General features: G+C 46.2%; 1 protein-coding gene across 2 annotated transcripts in view; it reads right to left on the reverse strand.

Annotated features, from left to right (window-relative positions):
* Positions 1 to 281: 281 nt before the first annotated feature.
* The window catches only part of TOM1L1 (target of myb1 like 1 membrane trafficking protein), a 194372-nt gene continuing 171419 nt past the window's right edge, over positions 282 to 23234 (reverse strand). For both annotated transcript variants that reach the window (XM_040330746.1, XM_040330745.1), the window contains exons 9-15: positions 22919 to 22979; positions 19716 to 19875; positions 9543 to 9639; positions 7495 to 7555; positions 5546 to 5789; positions 3491 to 3572; positions 282 to 752 (exon numbers count right to left, since the gene is read on the reverse strand). In XM_040330746.1, the coding sequence (XP_040186680.1) occupies positions 692 to 752; positions 3491 to 3572; positions 5546 to 5789; positions 7495 to 7555; positions 9543 to 9639; positions 19716 to 19875; positions 22919 to 22979 (766 nt within the window). In that variant the 3' untranslated portion in view covers positions 282 to 691. The remainder of the gene's footprint in view (positions 753 to 3490; positions 3573 to 5545; positions 5790 to 7494; positions 7556 to 9542; positions 9640 to 19715; positions 19876 to 22918; positions 22980 to 23234) is intronic.

Below are 23234 nucleotides of genomic sequence, written 5' to 3' on the forward strand. Positions count from 1 at the left end.
TTGTTTCCTGCGCCCCCGTACCTCAGGCCAAATGCGGTACTGAAGGCCAATGTTCGGCTTTTCTCGGCTCCTGCTCCCGTACCTCAGGCCAAATGCGGTACTGCAGGCCTATTTTCAGCTTTGCTCAGCTTCTGTGCCCCCGTACCCCAGGCCAAATTAGGTACTGCAGGCCTATTTTCAGCTTTGTGCGGCTTCTGCGCCCCCATACCCCAGGCCAAATTAGGTACTGCAGGCCTATTTAGCTTGAATCCTGCGAGTCAAAACTCGCAAACCGAGTCAGAATTTTTTTTTAAAAGTTGCTTGCAAATCAAAACGCTCTCAAACCAAGTTTCTCTTAAACCGAGGTTCCACTGTACTGGAAGACAATTCCACAAATAGAAAGGTGTCGCCTCCTCTCATAAATAATGCTGAATCGGTCACCCCATAACCGAAATGTAGGACTGCTCTGGCGCCATATGCGGGGTAAACAGGTGTAAGAGCGTAACTGGTTATAAATTATCCGTGTTGACTGATGCCTCCTGAGATAAGGCTGAGATTACCCTATAGAAAGACACAACTGGCTGTCTAATGCAAGTCTGTGCATCAAACTATCAGACTGGGAATGCTGATCAGACATCTATATTCAGGGGCTCCTTCAGAGATCTCTCCCAGAAAACGAAGATTGGGTCCCCCAATATTGTTAGTAGAATTTCTAGCAGCTAGAGGCGTGTTTAGCCTTCCATAATGTCGTGTCGATTTCTTCATATACGACCCTGGAATAGAAAGGAAAGCTTTTTAGCTACTGGAAGTAGTGACATACCCAGTATCTTCGTGTATGGAGATGCTAGTAGCTTAGACATGTGCAGAACAGAAAAATGTCTTTTGTTTCGGATAGATTCATTATGTTACTAATTTAGTTTCATGGATTTAATTCGGAATTCATTTAGTTTCCTTTATTCGTTTTCTAACAAATTCCAAATTTTCGAAACAATTCGAGTTGTGTGTGAATAATAGCTGGTTGTTAAGGAGCGGGCTGGGAAGCCGGCCGCCATGTCTTTACCAACTGGTGACTCAGCTGTCAGCGGGCTTCCCCGCTGGCATGACATGTAAACAGAATTGAGGGACTGTCCAGCACGGAAGCTTGGGAGGAAGTGGAGAATCGTATAAGTTAAAGTGCAAAAACTCCTATCCTAGACTAAAGGAGCAATTAAGCCTTGCAATGCAGGTGCAGCCAACAGCAAGGGATCATTTAACATTTCCAATAGTTGGGATTTAAATAAAGGCTAGCAAAGGAAAAGGATTGGCCCCAGGGCTACCATCAGGAGGGACAGCTCATACACATGTAGGGGGCCGGGCAGACAGCTCATACACATGTAGGGGGCCGGGCAGACAGCTCATACACATGTAGGGGGCCAGGTGGAAGGCCCCAACCAACGAGTTGTTGCCTGGCGCTCCACTACCATTGATCCCATCCCCTCCCACCACCATCAATGCTGGCAGTGATCCCATCACCATCAATGCTGGCAGTGATCCCCTCCCATCACCATCAATGCTGGCAGTGATCCCCTCCCACCACCATCAATGCTGGCAGTGATCCCCTCCCACCACCATCAATGCTGGCAGTGATCCCCTCCCATCACCATCAATGCTGGCAGTGATCCCCTCCCATCACCATCAAGGCTGGCAGTGATCCCCTCCCACCACCATCAATGCTGGCAGTGATCCCCTCCCACCACCATCAATGCTGGCAGTGATCCCCTCCCACCACCATCAATGCTGGCAGTGATCCCCTCCCACCACCATCAATGTTGGCAGTGATCCCCTCCCACCACCATCAATGCTGGCAGTGATCCCCTCCCACCACCATCACCACTGCAACTGATCCCATCCCCTCCCACCACCATCAATGCTGGCAGTGATCCCATCCCCTTCCACCACCATCACCACTGGCAGTGATCCCCTCCCACCACCTTCAATACTGGCAGTGATCCCATCCCCTACCACCACCATCACCGCTGGCAGTGATCCCATCCCACCACCATCACCACTGGCAGTGATCCCATCCCACCACCATCACCACTGGCAGTGATCCCATCCCACCACCATCACTACTGGCAGTGATCCCATCCCACCACCATCACCGCTGGCAGTGATCCCATCCCACCACCATCACCGCTGGCAGTGATCCCATCCCATCACCATCAATGCTGGAAGTGATCCCCTCCCATCACCATCAATGCTGGCAGTGATCCCCTCCCACCACCATCAATGCTGGAAGTGATCCCCTCTCACCACCATCAATGCTGGCAGTGATCCCCTCCCACCACCATCAATGCTGGCAGTAATCCCCTCCCACCACCATCACCACTGCAACTGATCCCATCCCCTCCCACCACCATCAATGCTGGCAGTGATCCCATCCCCTCCATCACCACTGGCAGTGATCCCATCCCCTTCCACCACCATCACCACTGGCAGTGATCCCCTCCCACCACCTTCAATACTGGCAGTGATCCCATCCCCTACCACCACCATCACCGCTGGCAGTGATCCCATCCCCCCACCATCAATGCTGGCAGTGATCCCCTCCCATCACCATCAATGCTGGCAGTGATCCCCTCCCACCACCATCAATGCTGGCAGTGATCCCCTCCCACCACCATCAATGCTGGCAGTGATCCCCTCCCACCACCATCAATGCTGGCAGTGATCCCCTCCCACCACCATCAATGCTGGCAGTGATCCCCTCCCACCACCATCAATGCTGGCAGTGATCCCCTCCCACCACCATCAATGCTGGCAGTGATCCCATCCCCTTCCACCACCACTGGCAGTGATCCTGTGAGCATCATGAAGAACAAGGAACACACCAGGCAGGTCCGAGATACTGTTGTGGAGAAGTTTAAAGCCAGATTTGGATACAAAAAGATTTCCCAAGCTTTAAACATCCCAAGGAGCTCTGTGCAAGCGATAATATTGAAATGGAAGGAGTATCAGACCACTGCAAATCTACGAAGACCTGGCCGTCCCTCTAACCTTTCATCTCATACAAGGAGAAGACTGATCAGAGATGCAGCCAAGTGGCCCATGATCACTCTGGATGAACTGCAGAGATCTACAGCTGAGGTGGGAGACTCTGTCCATAGGACAACAATCAGTCCCTGTATACTGCACAAATCTGGCCTTTATGGAAGAGTGGCAAGAAGAAAGCCATTTCTTAAAGATATCCATAAAAAGTGTCGTTTAAAGTTGTTAATAAATTTGTAAACATTTCAAACAAACTTCTTTCACATTGTCATTATGAGGTATTGTATGTAGAATTTTGAGGAAAATAATGAATTTAATCCATTTTGGAATAAGGCTGTAACATAACAAATTGTGGAAAAAGTGAAGCGCTGTGAATACTTTCCGGATGCGCTCTATAAGGGATCCCAATCCCTGCCAAGGTTTATATTAATATCAGTATTCTCACAAAGTACAGAACATTCACACTGCTGGGTCTCCTACTTACTCAGTGCCGTTGGCGTTGCTCTCAGCAAGAGGATCAAACTCCAGGAGCTCATAGTAATTTGGCAGATTGTTATTGGAATCATCTAAAAATAAAGATATTACAAATGAATAATCATTATAATAAAACTCTTCCCCAATATTTTGAGTCGTGAGATGATTAGTTAAAGGGGTTGTAAAGGTACAATATTTTTTCCCCCTGAAGTCTGCACCGGGGGGGGGGGGGGGGGGGGGGGGGTGTATGCGTTCCGGGGTGGCATGTCATGGCATGTTTTTTGGGCTGGGCGGTGGGGTTGTGTGGTGGTGGTAAGCTCACTTGCTGCCCATCAATGACCACTAAATGTACCTACCTGACACACTGACCTACCTGACCTCACCTACCTGACATACACTGACTTCACCTACCTCACATACATAGACCTACCTGACATACACTGACCTCACCTTCCTGATATACATACACTCACCTACCTGACATACATGGACCTTCCTGACATACATACACTGACCTCACCTACCTGACATACATAGACCTACCTGACATACACTGACCTCACCTACCTGACATACATAGACCTACCTGACATACACAGACCTACCTGACATACACTGACCTCACCTACCTGACATACATGGACCTTCCTGACATACATACACTGACCTCACCTACCTGACATACATAGACCTACCTGACATACATACACTGACCTCACCTACCTGACATACATAGACCTACCTGACATACACTGACCTCACCTACCTGGCATACATAGACCTACCTGACATACACTGACCTCACCTACCTGACATACATGGACCTTCCTGACATACATACACTGACCTCACCTACCTGACATACATAGACCTACCTGACATACACTGACCTCACCTACCTGACATACATAGACCTACCTGACATACACAGACCTACCTGACATACACTGACCTCACCTACCTGACATACATAGACCTACCTGACATACACTGACCTCACCTACCTGACATACATGGACCTTCCTGACATACATACACTGACCTCACCTACCTGACATACATAGACCTACCTGACATACACTGACCTCACCTACCTGACATACATGGACCTTCCTGACATACATACACTGACCTCACCTACCTGACATACATAGACCTACCTGACATACACTGACCTCACCTACCTGGCATACATAGACCTACCTGACATACACTGACCTCACCTACCTGACATACATAGACCTACCTGACATACACTGACCTCACCTACCTGACATACATGGACCTTCCTGACATACATACACTGACCTCACCTACCTGACATACATAGACCTACCTGACATACATACACTGACCTCACCTACCTGACATACATGTGCAAGTGTACTGCTCGCCGGCGCCATCGTGTGCCTCTCATCCTGGCAGCGCACCCATCATGTGTCAAGGCATTACACCGCAGGCAGGCAGCCAGAAAGGAGGAGAGGAGAGCCGCCCGCCCGACCCGGGATCTTACAGTGATGTGGCTCGGCGCGGTGGCATTGCAATTGCCACCTTCTGGAGCCTGCGGCGCCTATGATGGACGTCACATGTCCCGTGGTCCCGGCATTGGACCTGTGGCACGTCCATCATAGGCGCTGCAGGCTCAGGAAAGGCGGGACTTGCAATATCACTCGGCGCCGTCCGTAATCATAGCGGTCCCCGTTCGGTGGCGGACGGCGGCGCTCGCGGCTGACAATTTGATGCTGCATTCCTGACACACTGGGCGTTTTTTAGGGACCCATTCGGGGCTCCAGCCCCCCTAGACACACCTTCCCGACGCCCCTGATCCTGACTCTCCTGTAGTCCAAGGGAGGGGGGCGAGCACGACACTCCACACCTGGGAGAAAGCCTTGCATTACTGTGTGGAGTTACAGACAGAGGAACAGGAAGTGAGGATTTCTCAGAAGAAATAAGGACATTTAAAAGCAAAAATGGAATAAATGAGGTAAGTGAAGGAGGACTGCACTAAGGTAAAGGAAGCTATTTAGGGAAAAAAATTGTACCTTTACAACCCCTATAAACCTACCTGGTGTGGATGTCGTCTTGTTTGAGGACTCCTTCGGTAGAGGAAGAACGGTGGGGCTCAGCGTTGGGACAGACGGGATCAGGGGGTGCTGTTGTGTCGGTAGGATGGGGGTTTGCATGGGAACTGTCGGCAGGAAAGGTGTTGAGAACTGTGCCGGTGGAAGGAAATATGTTGGAGGCGGGTATGGGGGGAGAAATGGAGTTGTATTTTGGGCTGCTGGGAAAGGAACTGTAGGTGGCAGAAACTGAAATAAAAAAAAAAAAAATTGAAAAAAAAATTGAATTAAAAATAAATAAATCTGTTTCTTTGGAAAAATAAACATAATTATAATAACAGCAAAGGAAATTCCAAAAGCCAATATAAAGGAATAGTGGTAAAAGAAAAACACTTGTGGGTTTAACCAATCTAGTTTTTTTTTTTGGACAATGCTCCTTTAAGGGGGCGTGGCAAGGGGTGTGTCCTATGCCTGCATACTTTTGCTGATAGGTGTCCCTCATTCCCATCTCAAAAAGTTGAGAGGTGTGTTACTACACCCCTAAGTGTTAGCTGTGGGTTACCATCAGTGCAGGAACTCCCCCTTTCTGAGTCACCCCATTTCTCCTCCCCCTACCCACCTCCGAGGACCATTCCTTGGCTCCACCCCTGCCCATCTTTCTGTACTGCCCTTTATAGAGAATACAGAACCAAGCATCATTTTTTGGTGCCAAGTAATTTGTATAAAAATATGTTAATAATAACAAGAAAAGCAGTAAAATAGATCCCTTGCAGCCAGCAACACCAATAGAACCTTCAACAACAATAGATCTCCCTACAACAATATGGCCCAGATTCTCGTAGATGGGCGTAAAACTGCGGCGGCATAACGTATTTCATTTATGTTACGCCGCCGCAAGTTTTACAGGCAAGTGCTTTATTCACAAAGCACTTGCCTGTAAAGTTGCGGCGGCGTAGCGTAAATCACCCGGCGCAAGCCCGCCTAATTCAAATGAGCCGGGTAGGGGGCGTATAGCATTTAAATTAAGCGCGTTCCCGCGCCGAACGTAATGCGCCTGCGCCATCCCTAAAATTTCTCGACGTGCATTGCGCTAAATGACGTCGCAAGGACGTCATTGGTTTCGACGTGAACGTAAATGGCGTCCAGTCCCATTCACGGACGACTTACGCAAACGACGTAAATTTTTAAATTTCGACGCGGGAACGACGGCCATACTTAACATTGGTTGCCCCTCATATAGCAGGGGCAACTTTACACGTCGCAAACCTAATGTAAACGTCTTAACTTCACTGCGTCGACCGCGCGTACGTTCGGGAATTCGCGTATTTTGCTAATTTGCATACTCGACGGGGAAAACGACGGAGGCGACACCTAGCGGCAAAAAAAAAAAACATTGCATTTAAGATCCGACAGCGTAAGAGCCTTACGCCTGTCGGATCTAATGGATATCTATGCGTAACTGATTCTAAGAATCAGTCGCATAGATACGAAAGCCCAGATTAGGATTTACGACGGCGTACATGGCGTTGCAAAAATAGCAAATCCCCCAGCAAAAATAGACCTCCAGTAACAATAGACTCCCCAGCAACAATTGACCCCCGGCAGTAACAACAGATATCCCCACAGCCAGCTTTAAGAGACCCCCCATCAGCCAGCAACTATAGACCCCTCCCTCAACAGTAGATCTCTCCCAGTAACAACTACCCCCCCCAGCAACATAAGACCCACCCCCACCAACAATAGATCTCCTACCAGTAACAACAGACTTCCTCAGCAACAATAGACCCTCCCAATGCTAAAAAAGACCCCCCCCGAAGATCCCCCAGCAGCCAGCATCAGCAGACCCTTCAGCACACCCCAGCACCCCTTGCACACATTTAGTCCTGGAGGTGCCGGAACTGCGTTCCCCCGCGTTCCTGCTGAAAAAAAAGCCCTGGTTATCATACTAACTTACATTGTCATATAGAGGCCTGGGAGGAAGCGCTGGCAACTGATTCTGTGCGCCAAATGAAAACCTGTTGAATAAAATAGACAAAAGGGCATTAATAATATATTTTGCCACAGATCTCTATATCTAACATCAGGCTGTATACAGTCACACGGCCTTTTAACCACTTCAATACCAGGCACTTACACCCCCTTCCTGCCCAAGCCAATTGTCAGCTTTCTGCGCTGTCGCTGTTTAAATGACAATTGCGCGGTCATTCTACACTGCACCCAAACAGAGCTTTCTTTTGGTGGTATTTGATCACCTCTGCAGTTTTTATTTTTTGCTATACAAATAAAAAAAGACTGAAAATCTGTACAAAAATAAAAGTTTTTATTTTTTTCTGTTATAAAATGTTGTAAATAAGTAAGTTTTCTCTAATGAAAATAGCGCCTATGGCAAGCACTGAAATTGCGCCCCTGTCAAAACATTTGAAACCCATCTTTCAGATAACCTTAACAAAACTACAAGTCAAGCTCTTTATTCTTTCAATTAACAAATTATGGATTGGCACTGATGAGCTGCACTAATGGGCACTGATATGCAGCACTGATGGGCACCGATTTGTGGAATTTATGGGCACTGATGAGGCAGCACTGATGAGCAGCACTGATGGGCACTGTTTTAAGGCACTTATGGGCACTGATAAGGCAGCACTGATGAGGCAACACTAACACTGATAGGCGGCACTAATAAGCTGCACTGATGGGCCCTAATAGGTGACACTGGCACTGACAGGCAGGGATGGACTGGCCATTGGGACTACAGGGAGTTTCCCGGTGGGCCTCTGGCTCAGTGGGCCGGCTTCAGTGACAGCGGACCGCTGCCCCCCCTCCGCTCCTTTGTCTCTCCCTTCCCGCAGCGCTCACCGTCTCTCCCTTCCCGCAGCGCTCACCGTCTCTCCCTTCCCGCAGCGCTCACCGTCTCTCCCTTCCCGCAGCGCTCACCGTCTCTCCCTCCCCGCAGCGCTCACCTGGGGGGAACAGAGAAGCAGGGGAAGGACCAGAGGAGCACAGGGGGAGGGGACAGACAGCTGACTCAACAGCTTTGGCCTGGGAGTTTCTCACTTCTTTCTAATCTTGTCCCATAAGGGGGGGGGGGGGGCACCGAACTGATTCTTTGCCCCGGGTGAAATAATGTCTATCTTCCCCACTGGTACTGCCTATAAGAGTACCAGTACCAGCCGTTCTACTCTAATAAAGTAGAATGACTAGTGAAGGGGGAGAGGGGGCTTGGGTGGCCAGGGGGGGTGCTGGAGTTGTCCGGCAGCCATGGGAGAGACCTGTCAAAGTGGGCCAGTCTGGATGAAGTCCAGGGCCAACTTTTTGTCCCAGTCCAGCCCTGCTGACAGGTGGCGCTGATGAGCTGATAATTGTGTGTAAAATCTCTGTATTGGGCCGATATTATGGTAGGGGCCTGGAGCTCCAATAGCCCCTACGTTAATCCGGCCCTGGGAAGAAGAGACCCTGGTAAGTCAGTGCCTTGCTGCCCAGCCATTCACGACCACCCCCTTCATATGGCGCCCATGGCACTTGCCATATGTGCCATACCCTGGATACGCCACCGATGATGGGCACGGATAAGGCAGCACTGACGGGCACTGATAAGGCGGCTCCGATGAGGGGGCGCCAATGAGGTGGCACTGACGGGACGAAATATATATATATCATAAATGAGGCCTAAAAAACACAGCACCAAAAAAGGCACTGCAAATGTGCCAAAAACGCGTTACCCATGCATCAGGTGAAAACAAAGATGAAAAGCCTAAAAAAAAAAAAAAAACTAATGCAGCCCCCACGTCTAATGGGTTCAATGACATGGTGATCACCCCTCCTCTCTTTCACATCCAATGATTGGTGAGTTGCAATATAACATATTTTTCATTTTGGGTTAAATTTTGCTTTAAATTGTTGGCGCTATATAAATCCCTGTAATAATAATAATCTGTGATGCAGCATGAGTCATATGTCAAAGTGACCAGTAGATGGGGGTATTGCTCTATACAGTTCACTTACGGAGTATTTACAGCCTCCCTCAGCTCCAACAGGTCCCCCTGTGGATAGAGGAAAATATTCTGGTTCTGCTGCTGAGGTTGCTGCGCGCTCCGCGAATCTGAAAAGTGAAAATGAACCAGCAATAAATACAATACATAAGGCCTATGTTCCAATATAAGAGAACCTGTCATTATGAAGACCAGTGTAGACTTATGTGCCATGCCCAATACACACAGGCCCGGATTCACGTAGAATGGCGTATCTTTGTGCGGGCGTAACGTATCCTATTTACGTTACGCCTCCGCAACTTTTACAGGCAAGTGCCGTATTCTCAAACGAAAGTTGTGGCGGCGTAAATAGGCCGGCGTAAGTCCGCCTAATTCAAATGTGGTAGATGTGGGCGTGTGTTATGTAAATTTTATGTGACCCTGCGTAAATGACGCTTTTTACGAACGGCGCATGCGCCGTCCGTGAAAGTATCCCAGTGCGCATGCTCCAAATTAACCCGCAAGAAGCCAATGCTTTTCGACGCGAACGTAAATGACGCCCAGCCCTATTCGCGAACAACTTACGCAAACGACGTAAAATTTTTAAAATTTGACGCGGGAACAACGTCCATACTTAACATTGGTACACCTCATATAGCAGGGGTAACTTTACGCCGGGAAAAGCCTAATGTAAACGGCGTATCTGTACTGCATCGGCTGGGCGTACGTTCGTGAATTTGCGTATCTAGCTGATTTACATATTTCTAGGCGTAAATCAGCGTACACGCCCCTAGCGGCCAGCGTAAATATGCAGTTAAGATACGACGGCGTAAGAGACTTACGCCGGTCGGATCTAATACAAATCTATGCGTAACTGATTCTTGGACTCAGACGGCTCGGACTCAGAGTTACGACGGCGTATCTGGAGATACGCCGGCGTAACTCGTTTGAGAATCCGGGCCACAATGCACATTTTGGGAACATTTTAGATCTGTTCTTATTGGTCACTAAGGGCCCGATTCACAAAAGAGATACGACGGCGTATCTCCTGATACGCCGTCGTATCTCTGAGATACGATTGTCGTATCTATACGCCTGATTCATAGAATCAGGTTACGCATAGATAGCCCTAAGATCCGACAGGTGTAAGTGACTTACACTGTCGGATCTTAGGCTGCAATTCTAGGCCGGCCGCTAGGTGGCGATTCCATTGCGGTCGGCGTAGAATATGCAAATGACTAGTTACGCCGATTCACGAACGTCCGCTTTGCCCGTCGCTGTAAATTTACGTTGTTTCCGTAGAGATACGCCGCGTAAAACTAAAGCTGCCCTCTAGGTGGTCTAGCCAATGTTAAGTATGGCCGTTGTTCCCGCGTCGAAATTTGAAATTTCACGTCGTTTGCGTAAGTCGTCCGTGAATGGCGCTGGACGCCATTTACGTTAACGTCGAAACCAATGACGTCCTTGCGACGTCATTAAGCGCAATGCACGTCGGGAAATTTTAGGGACGGAGCATGCGCAGTACGTTCGGCGCGGGAACGCGCCTAATTTAAATGGTCCCCGCCCCATTTGAATTAGGCGGGCTTGCGCCGGGCGGATTTACGCTACGCCGCCGCAAGTTTACAGGCAAGTGCTTTGTGAATCAAGCACTTACGCTGAAAACTTGCGGCGGTGTAACATAAATGTAATACGTTACGCCGCCGCAGCGTAGGGTGATTCTACGTGAATCTGGCCCTAAGATACTCTGCACTTCATGGATAAATGAACTTAAAAACAGTTAAAATCCATATGGGACTTTTTTTGTTCGTTCATTTGCTTATTTTATTTTAATTATGATTATATTAATCATTTTTTTTGTTTGTTTTTTTAAATAGTGTTTTACTTATTTTTTTTATTTAATTGTTTTTATTACATTTATGCCCCTTTAAACTTACATTTCCTTGTTCATTTTATTATTATTTTATTTTTATTTATTTATTTTTAACAAAGGAGTCTGTCTATTGACAGCAATCATTAATCTATGATCAGTAATGTACACAAGTTAATAAGCCCTGTTCACATATTGCATAGAGGAAATGGGGAAATTATATTTCCCTGTCTAATTATTATTATTATTTATTTTTATTTTACTTAAGAAGGAGTTACAAATTTATTTGACAGCAAACATTAGGGAAATTATATTTCCCTGTTTGTGTTATTATTATTATTATTATTATTATTCTTTTACTGAAGAAGGAGTCTGCCTATTGACCGCAATCATTAATTTATGATCAGTGATGTTCACATATTGCATAACAGAAATGGAAAAATTAAATTTCCCTGTTTAATTATTATTATTATTATTATTATTTTTTATTTTGCTTAGGAAGGAGTTACACATTTCATTGACCGTAAACATTAGAGAAATTACATTTCCCTGCTGGTTTAATTATTTTTTTATTTAATTAATTTTTTTTTTTTTTTTTTTACTGAAGAAGGAGTTGCAAATGTTATTGATAGTAAACATTAGAGAAATTACATTTCCCTGTTTGTTTAATTTTTTTATTTTATTTATATATATATATATATATATATTTTTTTTTACTGAAGGAGTTACATATTTTATTGACAGCAATTGTTAATGTATGATCAGTGATGTACACAAGTTAAGCCCTGTTCACATATTGCATAGCAGAAATGAGTGTTCCCGCTACGCAATTTTCAAAGTGTGATTCTCATGAGATTCTTCATGCCACATAGGGCAGATCATTCACTTGAATGGGCTGCCCTATGCGCGTTTGTTGCCCCGAAAAATAAGCTTCTGCTCCTTTTTTGGGTGACAAGCTTCACAAGATTTTTAATAGCGCAGTGCGTCACGATTGCCGTGCAACAATCGCGGCTGCTTCACATCACGTTTGGGGAGCCATTGAAGGATAATAGCAACATCCCATGACCACTAATGTAAGGAGCATTCTTCCCACTGACCACCAATGTAAGGGACATTCTTCCCACTGATCACCAATGTAAGGGACATTCTTCCCACTGATCACCAATGTAAGGGACATTCTTCCCACTGATCACCAATGTAAGGATCATTCTTCCCACTGACCACCAATGTAAGGGACATTCTTCTCACTGATCACCAATGTAAGGAACATTCTTCTCACTGATCACCAATGTAAGGATCATTCTTCCCACTGACCACCAATGTAAGGGACATTCTTCCCACTGATCACCAATGTAAGGGGCATTCTTCCCACTGATCACCAATGTAAGGAACATTCTTCCCACTGATCACCAATGTAAGGGACATTCTTCCCACTGATCACCAATGTAAGGGACATTCTTCCCACTGATCACCAATGTAAGGAACATTCTTCCCACTGATCACCAATGTAAGGAACATTCTTCCCACTGATCACCAATGTAAGGGACATTCTCCTCACTGATCACCAATGTAAGGGACATTCTTCCCACTGATCACCAATGTAAGGAACATTCTTCCCACTGATCACCAATGTAAGGAACATTCTTCCCACTGACCACCAATGTAAGGAACATTCTTCTCACTGATCACCAATGTAAGGAACATTCTTCTCACTGATCACCAATGTAAGGGACATTCTTCCCACTGATCACCAATGTAAGGAACATTCTTCTCACTGATCACCAATGTAAGGGACATTCTTCCCACTGACCACCAATGTAAGGGACATTCTTCCCTCTGATCACCAATGTAAGGGGCATTCTTCCCACTGACCACCAATGTAAGGGACATTCTTCTCACTGATCACCAATGTAAGGAACATTCTTCCCACTGATCACCAATGTAAGGGACATTCTTCCCACTGATCACCAATGTAAGGGACATTCTTCCCACTGATCACCAATGTAAGGGACATTCTTCCCACTGATCACCAATGTAAGGAACATTCTTCCCACTGATCACCAATGTAAGGGACATTCTTCCCACTGATCACCAATGTAAGGGACATTCTTCCCACTGATCACCAATGTAAGGGACATTCTTCCCACTGATCACCAATGTAAGGGACATTCTTCCCACTGATCACCAATGTAAGGAACATTCTTCCCACTGACCACCAATGTAAGGGACATTCTTCCCACTGATCACCAATGTAAGGGACATTCTTCCCACTGATCACCAATGTAAGGGACATTCTTCTCACTGATCACCAATGTAAGGAACATTCTTCTCACTGATCACCAATGTAAGGAACATTCTTCCCACTGATCACCAATGTAAGGGACATTCTTCCCACTGATCACCAATGTAAGGAACATTCTTCTCACTGATCACCAATGTAAGGAACATTCTTCCCACTGATCACCAATGTAAGGGACATTCTTCCCACTGATCACCAATGTAAGGGACATTCTTCCCACTGACCACCATATAGTTGCCATTCTTTCCTGAGAATTGAGAAAGTGAGAGCGGTACCTATCAAAAAAAGATACCTGCTCCCTGTACACGAAAAAAAAAAAAAAAGTATGAGAGTCCGGGGGGCGGGGACGAGGAATAATGTCATAGTGTGGTGGGTGGGATGTATGGAGAATGATGCTCATCTTATCGCGGACTTTCTTTCATGGTCATTCCCCACAATGAAATGATATGAGAACATGACAATAAGGACATGCATTCGGATCACATATATGTGTACAATGTGTAATTTAATGAACAAATGGACTTGTATAAAAAGAAAACAATTTGATTCCACGTGTTGCCCCGGTAACCAATTCCAGGGTCAGGCACGGAAAAACCCGGCGCTGACATGGACTAAATCGTGAAGTAGCTTGGTAATAATTAAACAGCTCATCGTGGTTGCCATACCAACGGCTATTAATCCACCTTGTCAATTTGGGCCTACCTGTGTACAGTAATAAAAGGTCTATTCAGTCTCTGTGTGTAATGGCCGAATATATTCCATAATATGTAGGGGGGTTTAACCCCTTGATGTATACCAGGAGCTACAAAGAAATCCTTCTATCTTTGGGACGTGACAATGAAGTGACACTAAATGATATCTGTATTCTCCAAAAATAATCCATACACATCCACTACTTAAAGGGTTGTAAAGCTTCGTGTTTTTCCACCTTAATACTTACCTGAGCCCTCAAAAGTCCTGCGTCGTGAACGCGCTGGCTACTCGCCCCTGTCTTCTCAGCTGTTCTTGGCTCTTCGTTGGAGATTGATAGCAGCGCAGCCATTGGCTCCCGCTGCTGTCAATCTAATCAATGACGCGGCGCACCGGGGGGGGGGGGGCGGAGCTGAGTGATACACTTGGTGGCTATAGCCGCCGACTGTATCAAGGGAGCACACCCGCAAGCTAACGTGTTGTACGTCACCGCGCTTTGCTCGAGCATTTTTTTTTCACGATAGTGTGTAGGCAAGGCAGGCTTGAGAAGAATCTCGTCGAGAAAAACGTTTTTTTTTCCATGACATGAAAAACGGTCATGTGTACGCGGCATAAGACTTGACAGGCTGTAAAGCGGCGACGGGCAGAGAGTCGCTGATTGCCGCCATTGCTAGTAAAAAAAAATATGTCCCCGGATTTCATTTAAAAAATCTGGTCACCTTTCTTTAACCACTTAACACCCGCCCGCCGTCAAATGCTCTATTGTTCTGACAGGACGCCATACGACGTCCTGTCATTTAAAGCCTCTAGGGCGCGCGAGCACGCACCCGTCGCGTCACTGGGAACACAGTGCGCGTGCCCGGCGGCCGCGATGGCCACCGGGCACCGGCGATTGCCCAGTAACTGAGCAGGGATGTGGAGCTCTGTGTGTAAACACAGAGCTCAACGTCCTGTTAGGGAGAGAGGAGACCGATCTGTGTCCCTTGTACATAGGGACACAGCATCGGTCACCTCCCCCTACAGTTAGAACACACAATAGGCTACACATTTAACCCCTTCCCCGCCCCCTAGTGGTTAACCCCTTCCCTGCCAGTCACATTTATACAGTCTACCATTGTCTACCATTTTATACCGCTGTTTTTAAGGTATTTTATATTTATGTGTCTCCTGTTTTTTTGATATTATGTTAAAAATAAACTGATTTATATATTTTACCCTTACTACAATTCCTTTCTAATTTTTCTCATCTAGTACCGATATAGTCCCTTTGCCCCTTATTTGTTCTTGGTCTTTTTGGGCCTCTGGGGTCCCATTAACTTGCTCTATTCAAAAATGTCTTAATGGGAGTTGGCTTTGTACAATGCTGGAACAATGAAGGGCCTTTCCCATACTGTGGCTACAAGGCTCAATGTTACCAACCAAAAAAGCACTAAACCAAATTAATCTGTCTAGCTGTATGCATTAAAAACAGAGGTTTAGTTGCATGTATTTGCAAATACCTGTAGTAAGCTGCAGGCCAACGTCAAGGCACGCTGTGTGCTGCAGTCCTAACTATGAATTTTAAAGTCTCCTAAAAAGGAGCACATGTGTGCTAATCAATAGATAGGGGGCAGGTGATCTCCATATGCCTCATCCAAAGTCCCAACCCTACCCCCCCTTTTTTACACTATCCAGGGATGGAGATGCATTTCAGGAGTGGAATAAAGTGCCTCCACAGATCTACCACCGACAGTTAATTATGCATTTTCATTTTTTGACTAGCTGACCCAGTTTGATGTGGTCAGCCTTTAGTTTGGTGGTATTTTGGTTTGGTAGGCATGTTTGGTTCCACTCCTGCATTTCTTTTGTTTTTCTAGTGCTTTTTTTTGCCAGACCAACTATAGGTAGGGGCGGGATTAGGAGATCACCTGCCTCCTATCTATTGATTAGCATGCCTGTGCTCCTTTTTAGGAGACTTTAAAATTCATAGTTAGGACTGCAGCACACAGAGTGCCTTGACGTTGGCCTGCAGCTTACTACAGGTATTTGCAAATGCATGCAACTAAACCTCTGTTTTTAATGCATACAGCTAGACAGATTAATTTGGTTTAGTGCTTTTTTGGTTGGTAACTTTGAGCCTGGCTATTATGGAAAAAAAATTAAATTCCATACAGGGCGGGATTCCAGACAAGGCCAACAAGGCCAGGCCTCGGGGCGGCAGTGGGTGCAGGGGCGGCACTGTGGCTGAGAGGAGAGGACACTTTCACTTTAATTTCGGGAGCTCTCCCCTGTCATGTCACGGATGGTGAGAGGGGAGAAAACTTGGGGAAGAGGAGGTGAGCACCCCCCCCCCCCGCTTCTCAATGCAATTTTTAGCAGCAGCACCCCCCCCCTCTCAATGTCAGCACCCCCCCCACGCTTCTCAGTGTCCTGCCAAAAAAGTCCCCCGGCAGATAATGTCCTCCCTGTACTGCTGGGGCGGCATTGAAGGACCCGGCCTTGGGGTGGCAAAGGGAGTAAATCCGGGCCAGATTCCATATATATATATATATATATATATATATATATATATATATATATATATATATATATATATATATATATTTAATCGCATACTGCCAAAAACGCATCTCATTTAAAGTCCCAAAACCTCCCCCCCTTTTATCCATTTACAGGGATGGAGGCCTGTGGTAGTTCCTATCGTATGCCTCATCTAAAGTCCCAACCCTATCCCCCCCTTTTTTGACCATAGAGTTCCTTGCCCCTGTCCGGAGCTTTGCGCCCTGGGGATTTATGGATTGAGACCCTTCCTCTTCAGAGGATGGACCATTTACTACTGTATATCCTTGTGCACTTTCTTCATGTTCTGTGATTTTTTTGGTTTACAGGCAAGAAATCTCGTCTTCCATATGCCTTTAAACCTCTGAAATGTCTTGTTTGCAAAAGTCTAAACCTTGTCCTCTTATCTAATTTACTTTTTGACCCTCCTTAGTCTTGCTTTTGCCATACACATTCAACAGAAACTCGCAGAAGTGACCAATGACTTAAAACAGAGCCTAATTACTGGATCCATGAACAGATATGACTTACAGTCCCATGACAATGACAACACCGGGCCTGCTTTTTTAATCCCCAAGCCCAAGTTCAAAATCCTTCCAGCTCACTGCCGAGGATCTGCACGCTCCTAAGAAGTGGGTGAAACTGAAATAAATGTCAGTATTGATTTTTCTTTCCAAAGTTTTACCCCTGGACTTTGTTTATCAAGTAGATACACGCACAGGAGAAGATGGAGAGCCAGTCAGCACGTTGCACAGTGAAAGATAGATGTGTGCATTTACATTAAGGTCATTCTGCTTCGGCGCTCATTCAGATAGATCGATAGCGGTGCGCGCGGCTAAGGGAATACACACACAGGACATCATGAAGAATTTCAACGGTCCTGATGCATTTTTCATTAAAGTGGAATACTAGCTTATATCAGCTTGATGCTAAACAATACCAAGGTGATGAAAGTGGCGTTTTGCATTGCGTAAGCTGTTAAGCATATGAAGCCGTTGACAGAGACTAGATGAATTACACACCAAGGACCCGTTTGTCATTGTTCCCTTCTGCCTTGAAGTCATCCACTTCTACCCCTCACCATAAGCTTTACGAATGATGTAAAAGTCACCATAGCGCCGACAGTACTGATATATTGCACATTTGTGAAAGATAAAATTGCAAGGTTTCTGCCCAAAAACTTTAAACAAAGGGTCCTTACTGCCTGCTCACCAACATACAGCTGTATCCTGCAGGGAGTGAAATCTTCAGCTATAAAAAAAGTTTAGAGCAGATTGGATATATCTACTGTATAGGTAAAAAGGTTCAAAATCGCCATGGGATTAGAATTTTAGCTAGAATACAAAAAAAGGCAATAGCATCAAATTTCGTATGCACATTAGGCCATGATGTACAAATTTAGGAACACAAGTCTTCCGATTCACGTTCTTTGATTGGCAGCTGGCTCTTGCTTAGATTATAGTCTATTAGGTAGATTCAGGTAGATTGGAATATCTTTAGGGCGGCGTAGACTAGCCTGTTTAGGCTACACCGCCGTAAATTAGCTAGGCTAGTAGTGATTTTCAATCTATTTACCTGCTAATCTATGGCGGCGTAGCCTCAAACGAGCGGGCGTAAGGGCGCCTAATTCAAATGACTTGGAGGGGGGCGTGTATCATGGTAATGAGGCTTGACTTCACGTTTTTTGTCACTGCGCATGCGCCAGGCGACTACATTTCCCAGTGCGCATTGCGGCTAAGTACGCCGTACGGGCCTATTGATTTCGACATGGACGTAAACAACGTAAATCCCGATTCGCAGACGACTTACGCAAACGACGTAAAAATTTCGAATTTCGCGGCGGGAACGGCGGCCATACTTAACATTACTATTCCACTAGAGCATAGCTCTAACTTTAGGCGGCCTATCTCTTTCGTAAACGGCGTAAAAGTACTGCGTCGGCCTGGCGTTCGTTCGTGAATCGGCGTATCCCCTCATTTACATAATCTACGCCGGCCGCAATGGAAGCGCCATTTAGCGGCCATCAGCAACATTGCAATCTAAGATAGGACGGCGCAAGCCGTCGTATCTTAGATATGTTTACGTGTATCTCTGTTAGAGAATACACTTAAACATAGGTCGGTGCAGATTCAGAGTTAGGTCGGCTTATCTGTAGATAAGCCGGCCTAACTCTTTCTGAACCTACCTATATGTCTAAGGGTAATTGAATAAACCTGCCTGTTACTGTACACCATCTATCTACTAAGGCAGAACTGTTCAGTAGATGTAGGAGTCAGGGACGTCGGGAGGGGGTGGCTAAAGCCCCGAATGTGCCCCCGAAAAGCCCAGAGTCTCATAATAGCAGGGCTCCATTGTTAGCCCCTAGTGAGCGACGAGCGCCGGGACCGATCTGATCCCGAGTGCTGCTGAATGTGGCCGAGTTAGGCCGAGGGAGGCAGAGTGAGGCCGAGTCCTGCTGACTCGCCGAGTGCCATATTAGGTCCCGCCTTCTAGAGGCAGCACAACGCCTATGATGGACGTCCCACTGGTCCAATGCCACATCCCGGCTCGACGCTCGGACGTGCGGCTCTCCTCCAGGCTCCAGAGCAGCTCCTCGGCTCTCATACCCTCCAGGCTCCTCGGCTCTCATACCCTCCAGGCTCCTTGGCTCTCCTACCCTCCAGGCTCCTCGGCTCTCCTCCCCTTTAGGCTACTCGGCTCTCCTCCTCTGACGGAATGACTGACTGCAACTTTAAGTGACCCTCAGCCTTCAAAAGGTTGGGCACCCTGATCTAATTCAACCATAAAATAATAATAAATAAACCATTATTTACCTAAATTGTGAACAGGTTGTGGAGCGATGGCTGGCACAGGAGCACTGGCAGTGGCAGTAGGTGGTGGATATCCATTCATAGAGTTGTGGGCACTGGGCAAGGGGTCAAGGTTCAGTTCAACCAACTCACTTGAAGGAGCTGACGGCTGATTGCTGTCGAACTGAAATGGAAAAAAAGTTTTGGTAAAATAACCTTTGAGAAATGTCTAGGTTTCCCCATTTCACTTAGTACAATTCAACATTGTATTTTGAAAAAACATAAAATAAAAAACAGTATACAGTGGATATAAAAAGTTTACACACCCCTGTTAAAATGTCAGGTTTCCGTGATGTACCTTTTCCACCTTTTTAATGTGACCTCTAAACTCTACAACTCAGTTGAGCAACAAACTGAAATCTTTCAGGTGGAGGGAAATAAAAATAAAAAATAAAAATAATCATTGGGCTAGATTCAGCATTGATTTACGCCGGCGTATCTAAAGATACGCCACAAAAATTCAAAGCTGCGCTGGCGTATCTTCTTTCTGTATTCAGAAAGCAAGATACGCCGACATTAGCCTAAGATCTGACTGGCATAAGTCTCTTACGCCGTCGTATATTAGGGTGCATATTTACGCTGGCCGCTAGGTGGCGCTTCCGCCGTTTTCGACGTAGAATATGCAAATGACCTAGATACGCCGATTCACTAATTTACGTACGCCCGGCGCTATTTTTTTACGTCGTTTACGTTCGGCTTTTTCGGCGTAAGGTTGCTCCTGCTATTATGGGGCGTACGCAATGTTAAGTATGGACGTCGTTCCCGCGCCGAATTTTGAATTTTTTACGTCGTTTGCGTAAGTCGTTCGCGAATAGGGCTGGATGTAATTTACGTTCACGTCGAAACCAATGACGTCCTTGCGGCGTACTTTGGAGCAATGCACACTGGGAAATTCCACGGACGGCGCATGCGCCGTTCGGGAAAAACGTCAATCACGTCGGGTCACCACCTATTTCCATAAAACACGCCCCCCTCATACTCATTTGAATTAGGTGCGCTTACGCCGGCCCCATTTACGCTACCCTGCCGGAACTTACAGAGCAAATGCTTTGTGAATACTGCACTTGCCCGTGTAAGTTGCGTAAATAACATACGCTACGCCCGCACAAACTTACGGCGGGCTACTTGAATCTAGCCCATTGTCTTTTTGACCCCAGATCTCATATTTAAGAGGATCGGTCATGCTTTGTTCTATTACAATGGATGTAATAGCAAAAAAAATAGCCCTAGACCTTCTCTGTAACTCAAAAACATGCAACCTGTAGAATTTTTTAAACGTCGCCTATGGAGATTTATAAAGGTAAAAGTTTGTCGCCATTCCACGAGCGGACGCAACTTTGAAGTGTGACATGTTGGGTATCAATTTACTCGGCGCAACATTATCTTTCACATTATAAAAAAAATTGGGCTGACTTTACTGTTGCCTTTTTAATTAAAAAACGTGAATTTTTTCCAAAAAAAAGTGCGCTTGTAAGACCGCTGCGCAAATACAGTGTGGCAGAAAGTATTGCAACAAATGCTATTTTATTCTCTAGGGTGTTAGAAAAAAATATATATAATGTTTGGGGTTCTAAGTGATTTCATTTTTAATATAATTTAGAATTTAATATATAATATAATTTAATATAATTTTCTAGCAAAAAAAAAAAAATGTAACTTGTTAACACCAAACCTCAGAAAGAGACTCGGTCCTTAAGTGGTTAACATAGTGTTGCCATGGCTACAAGAAAGAGATATGGCCCAGATTCACAAAGCACTTACGCTGACGTATAACAAGTTACGCCGACGTAAGTGCAAATGTGCGCCGTCATATGTGTGCGCCAGACATGCGCCTAAAAACAGGCTACACCCCACCGACGTAGCTTGCACATGCCGGCGTAGGGTGGGCGCACATTTAGGCTGGGCGCATGGTGCCGCTCCCATTGATTAGCCATTCAAACATGCAAATGAGGGAAATACGGCGATTCACGAACGTGCATGTGCCCGGCGCATGCTATGCGAGATGCGCGTAAGTTGTACGTCCGGCATAAAGTTATTCCCCATAAAGGAGGTGTAACCCGGCAACAGACATGCTCAGGTCTGCACCAGGGAACACAAGCCGGCGTAGTGTGCGTTGGACGCGTGTCTGGCTGGGCGTACGTTATGTTCACAGCGTACGCGGTGATCCGGCGTAGCTTGGGCAGTTTGTGCCGGCGTGGTTGTAAGCAGGCGTAGGGTAGTGTGCGGTGCATGCGTCCACATCACGGCGCATGCGCAGTTCGTGATACATACCTGTCTGGCGCTCGGCCCATCATTTGCATGGAGTCACGCCCACTTCCACCTACGCCGGCCTGCGCCTTAGAAACCCACGCCACGCTGGCGTAGCGTTGGGAGCACTGGCTTGCTGAATGCAATGCTTGCCTCTCCTCGCTACGCTGGTGTGGCGTACGGTGTTTGCGCTACGGCGGCGTAATGTGCGCCCACCTCTCTGTGAATGGGGGGCGTGTTTTATATTAATGTATGATGACCTGACGTGATTGACGTTTTTTACGAACGGCACATATCCCAGTGTGCATTGCTCCCAAGTACGCCGCAACGACGTATTGGTTTTCGACGTGAACGTAAATTACGTCCAGCCCTATTCGCGAACGACTTACGCAAACGACGTAAAAAATTCAAAAATCAAAGCGGGAACGACGTCCATACTTAACATTGCATGCGCCTCATAGAAGCAGGAGCAACGTTACGCCGAAAAAGCCTTACGCAAACGACGTAAAAAAATACCGCCAGGCGCACGTACATTTGTGAATCGGCGTATCTAGGTCATTCGCATATTCTACGCAGAAAACGACGGAAGCGCCACCTAGCGGCCAGCTTAAATGTACACCCTAAGATACGACGGCGTAAGAGACTTACGCCACTCGTATCTTAGCCTAATTTGAGCGTATCTGGTCCAGAATATGCTTAAATTTACGACGGCGTAAATTCAGAGTTACGACGGCGTATCGACTGATACGTCAGAGTAACTCTTACTGAATCTAGCCCTATATATTTATAGTTTTCTCTTTTTTTTTTGATTGAATGTTTTTCTCTAAATAATTGTGAGAATTAAGAAATCTGTCATTAGTTCTGAGCCAAACGCCCGTATTGTCTTGTCCTGAATGGATCTTTGTTATGCGTCATCTTACCGTCGCCGTACCGTCCTGTTTTATGTCATTTCTTGACTGGCTGGTTCTAGTGCGAGAAAATCTGAGAAGAGAACACCATCAAAGTGAATATTACTGAAGGAATACGACTCCTACGCCAAGCTAGAACGTGATGGATTTATCATAACAGAGTGTTGCCAGGGTATATATAATTAGAAAGGGCATCATGTTAAAAAAAGCCATAAGACCATAATACCTAGAAGCAGTTCTTCAACCACTTAAATACTGGGCACTTTGGGCCAGATTCACGTAGAATTGCGGCGGCGTAACGTATCGTATATACGTTACACCGCCGCAA

Source organism: Rana temporaria, chromosome 12 (assembly GCF_905171775.1).
Source record: "Rana temporaria chromosome 12, aRanTem1.1, whole genome shotgun sequence".
NCBI lineage: Eukaryota > Metazoa > Chordata > Amphibia > Anura > Ranidae > Rana > Rana temporaria.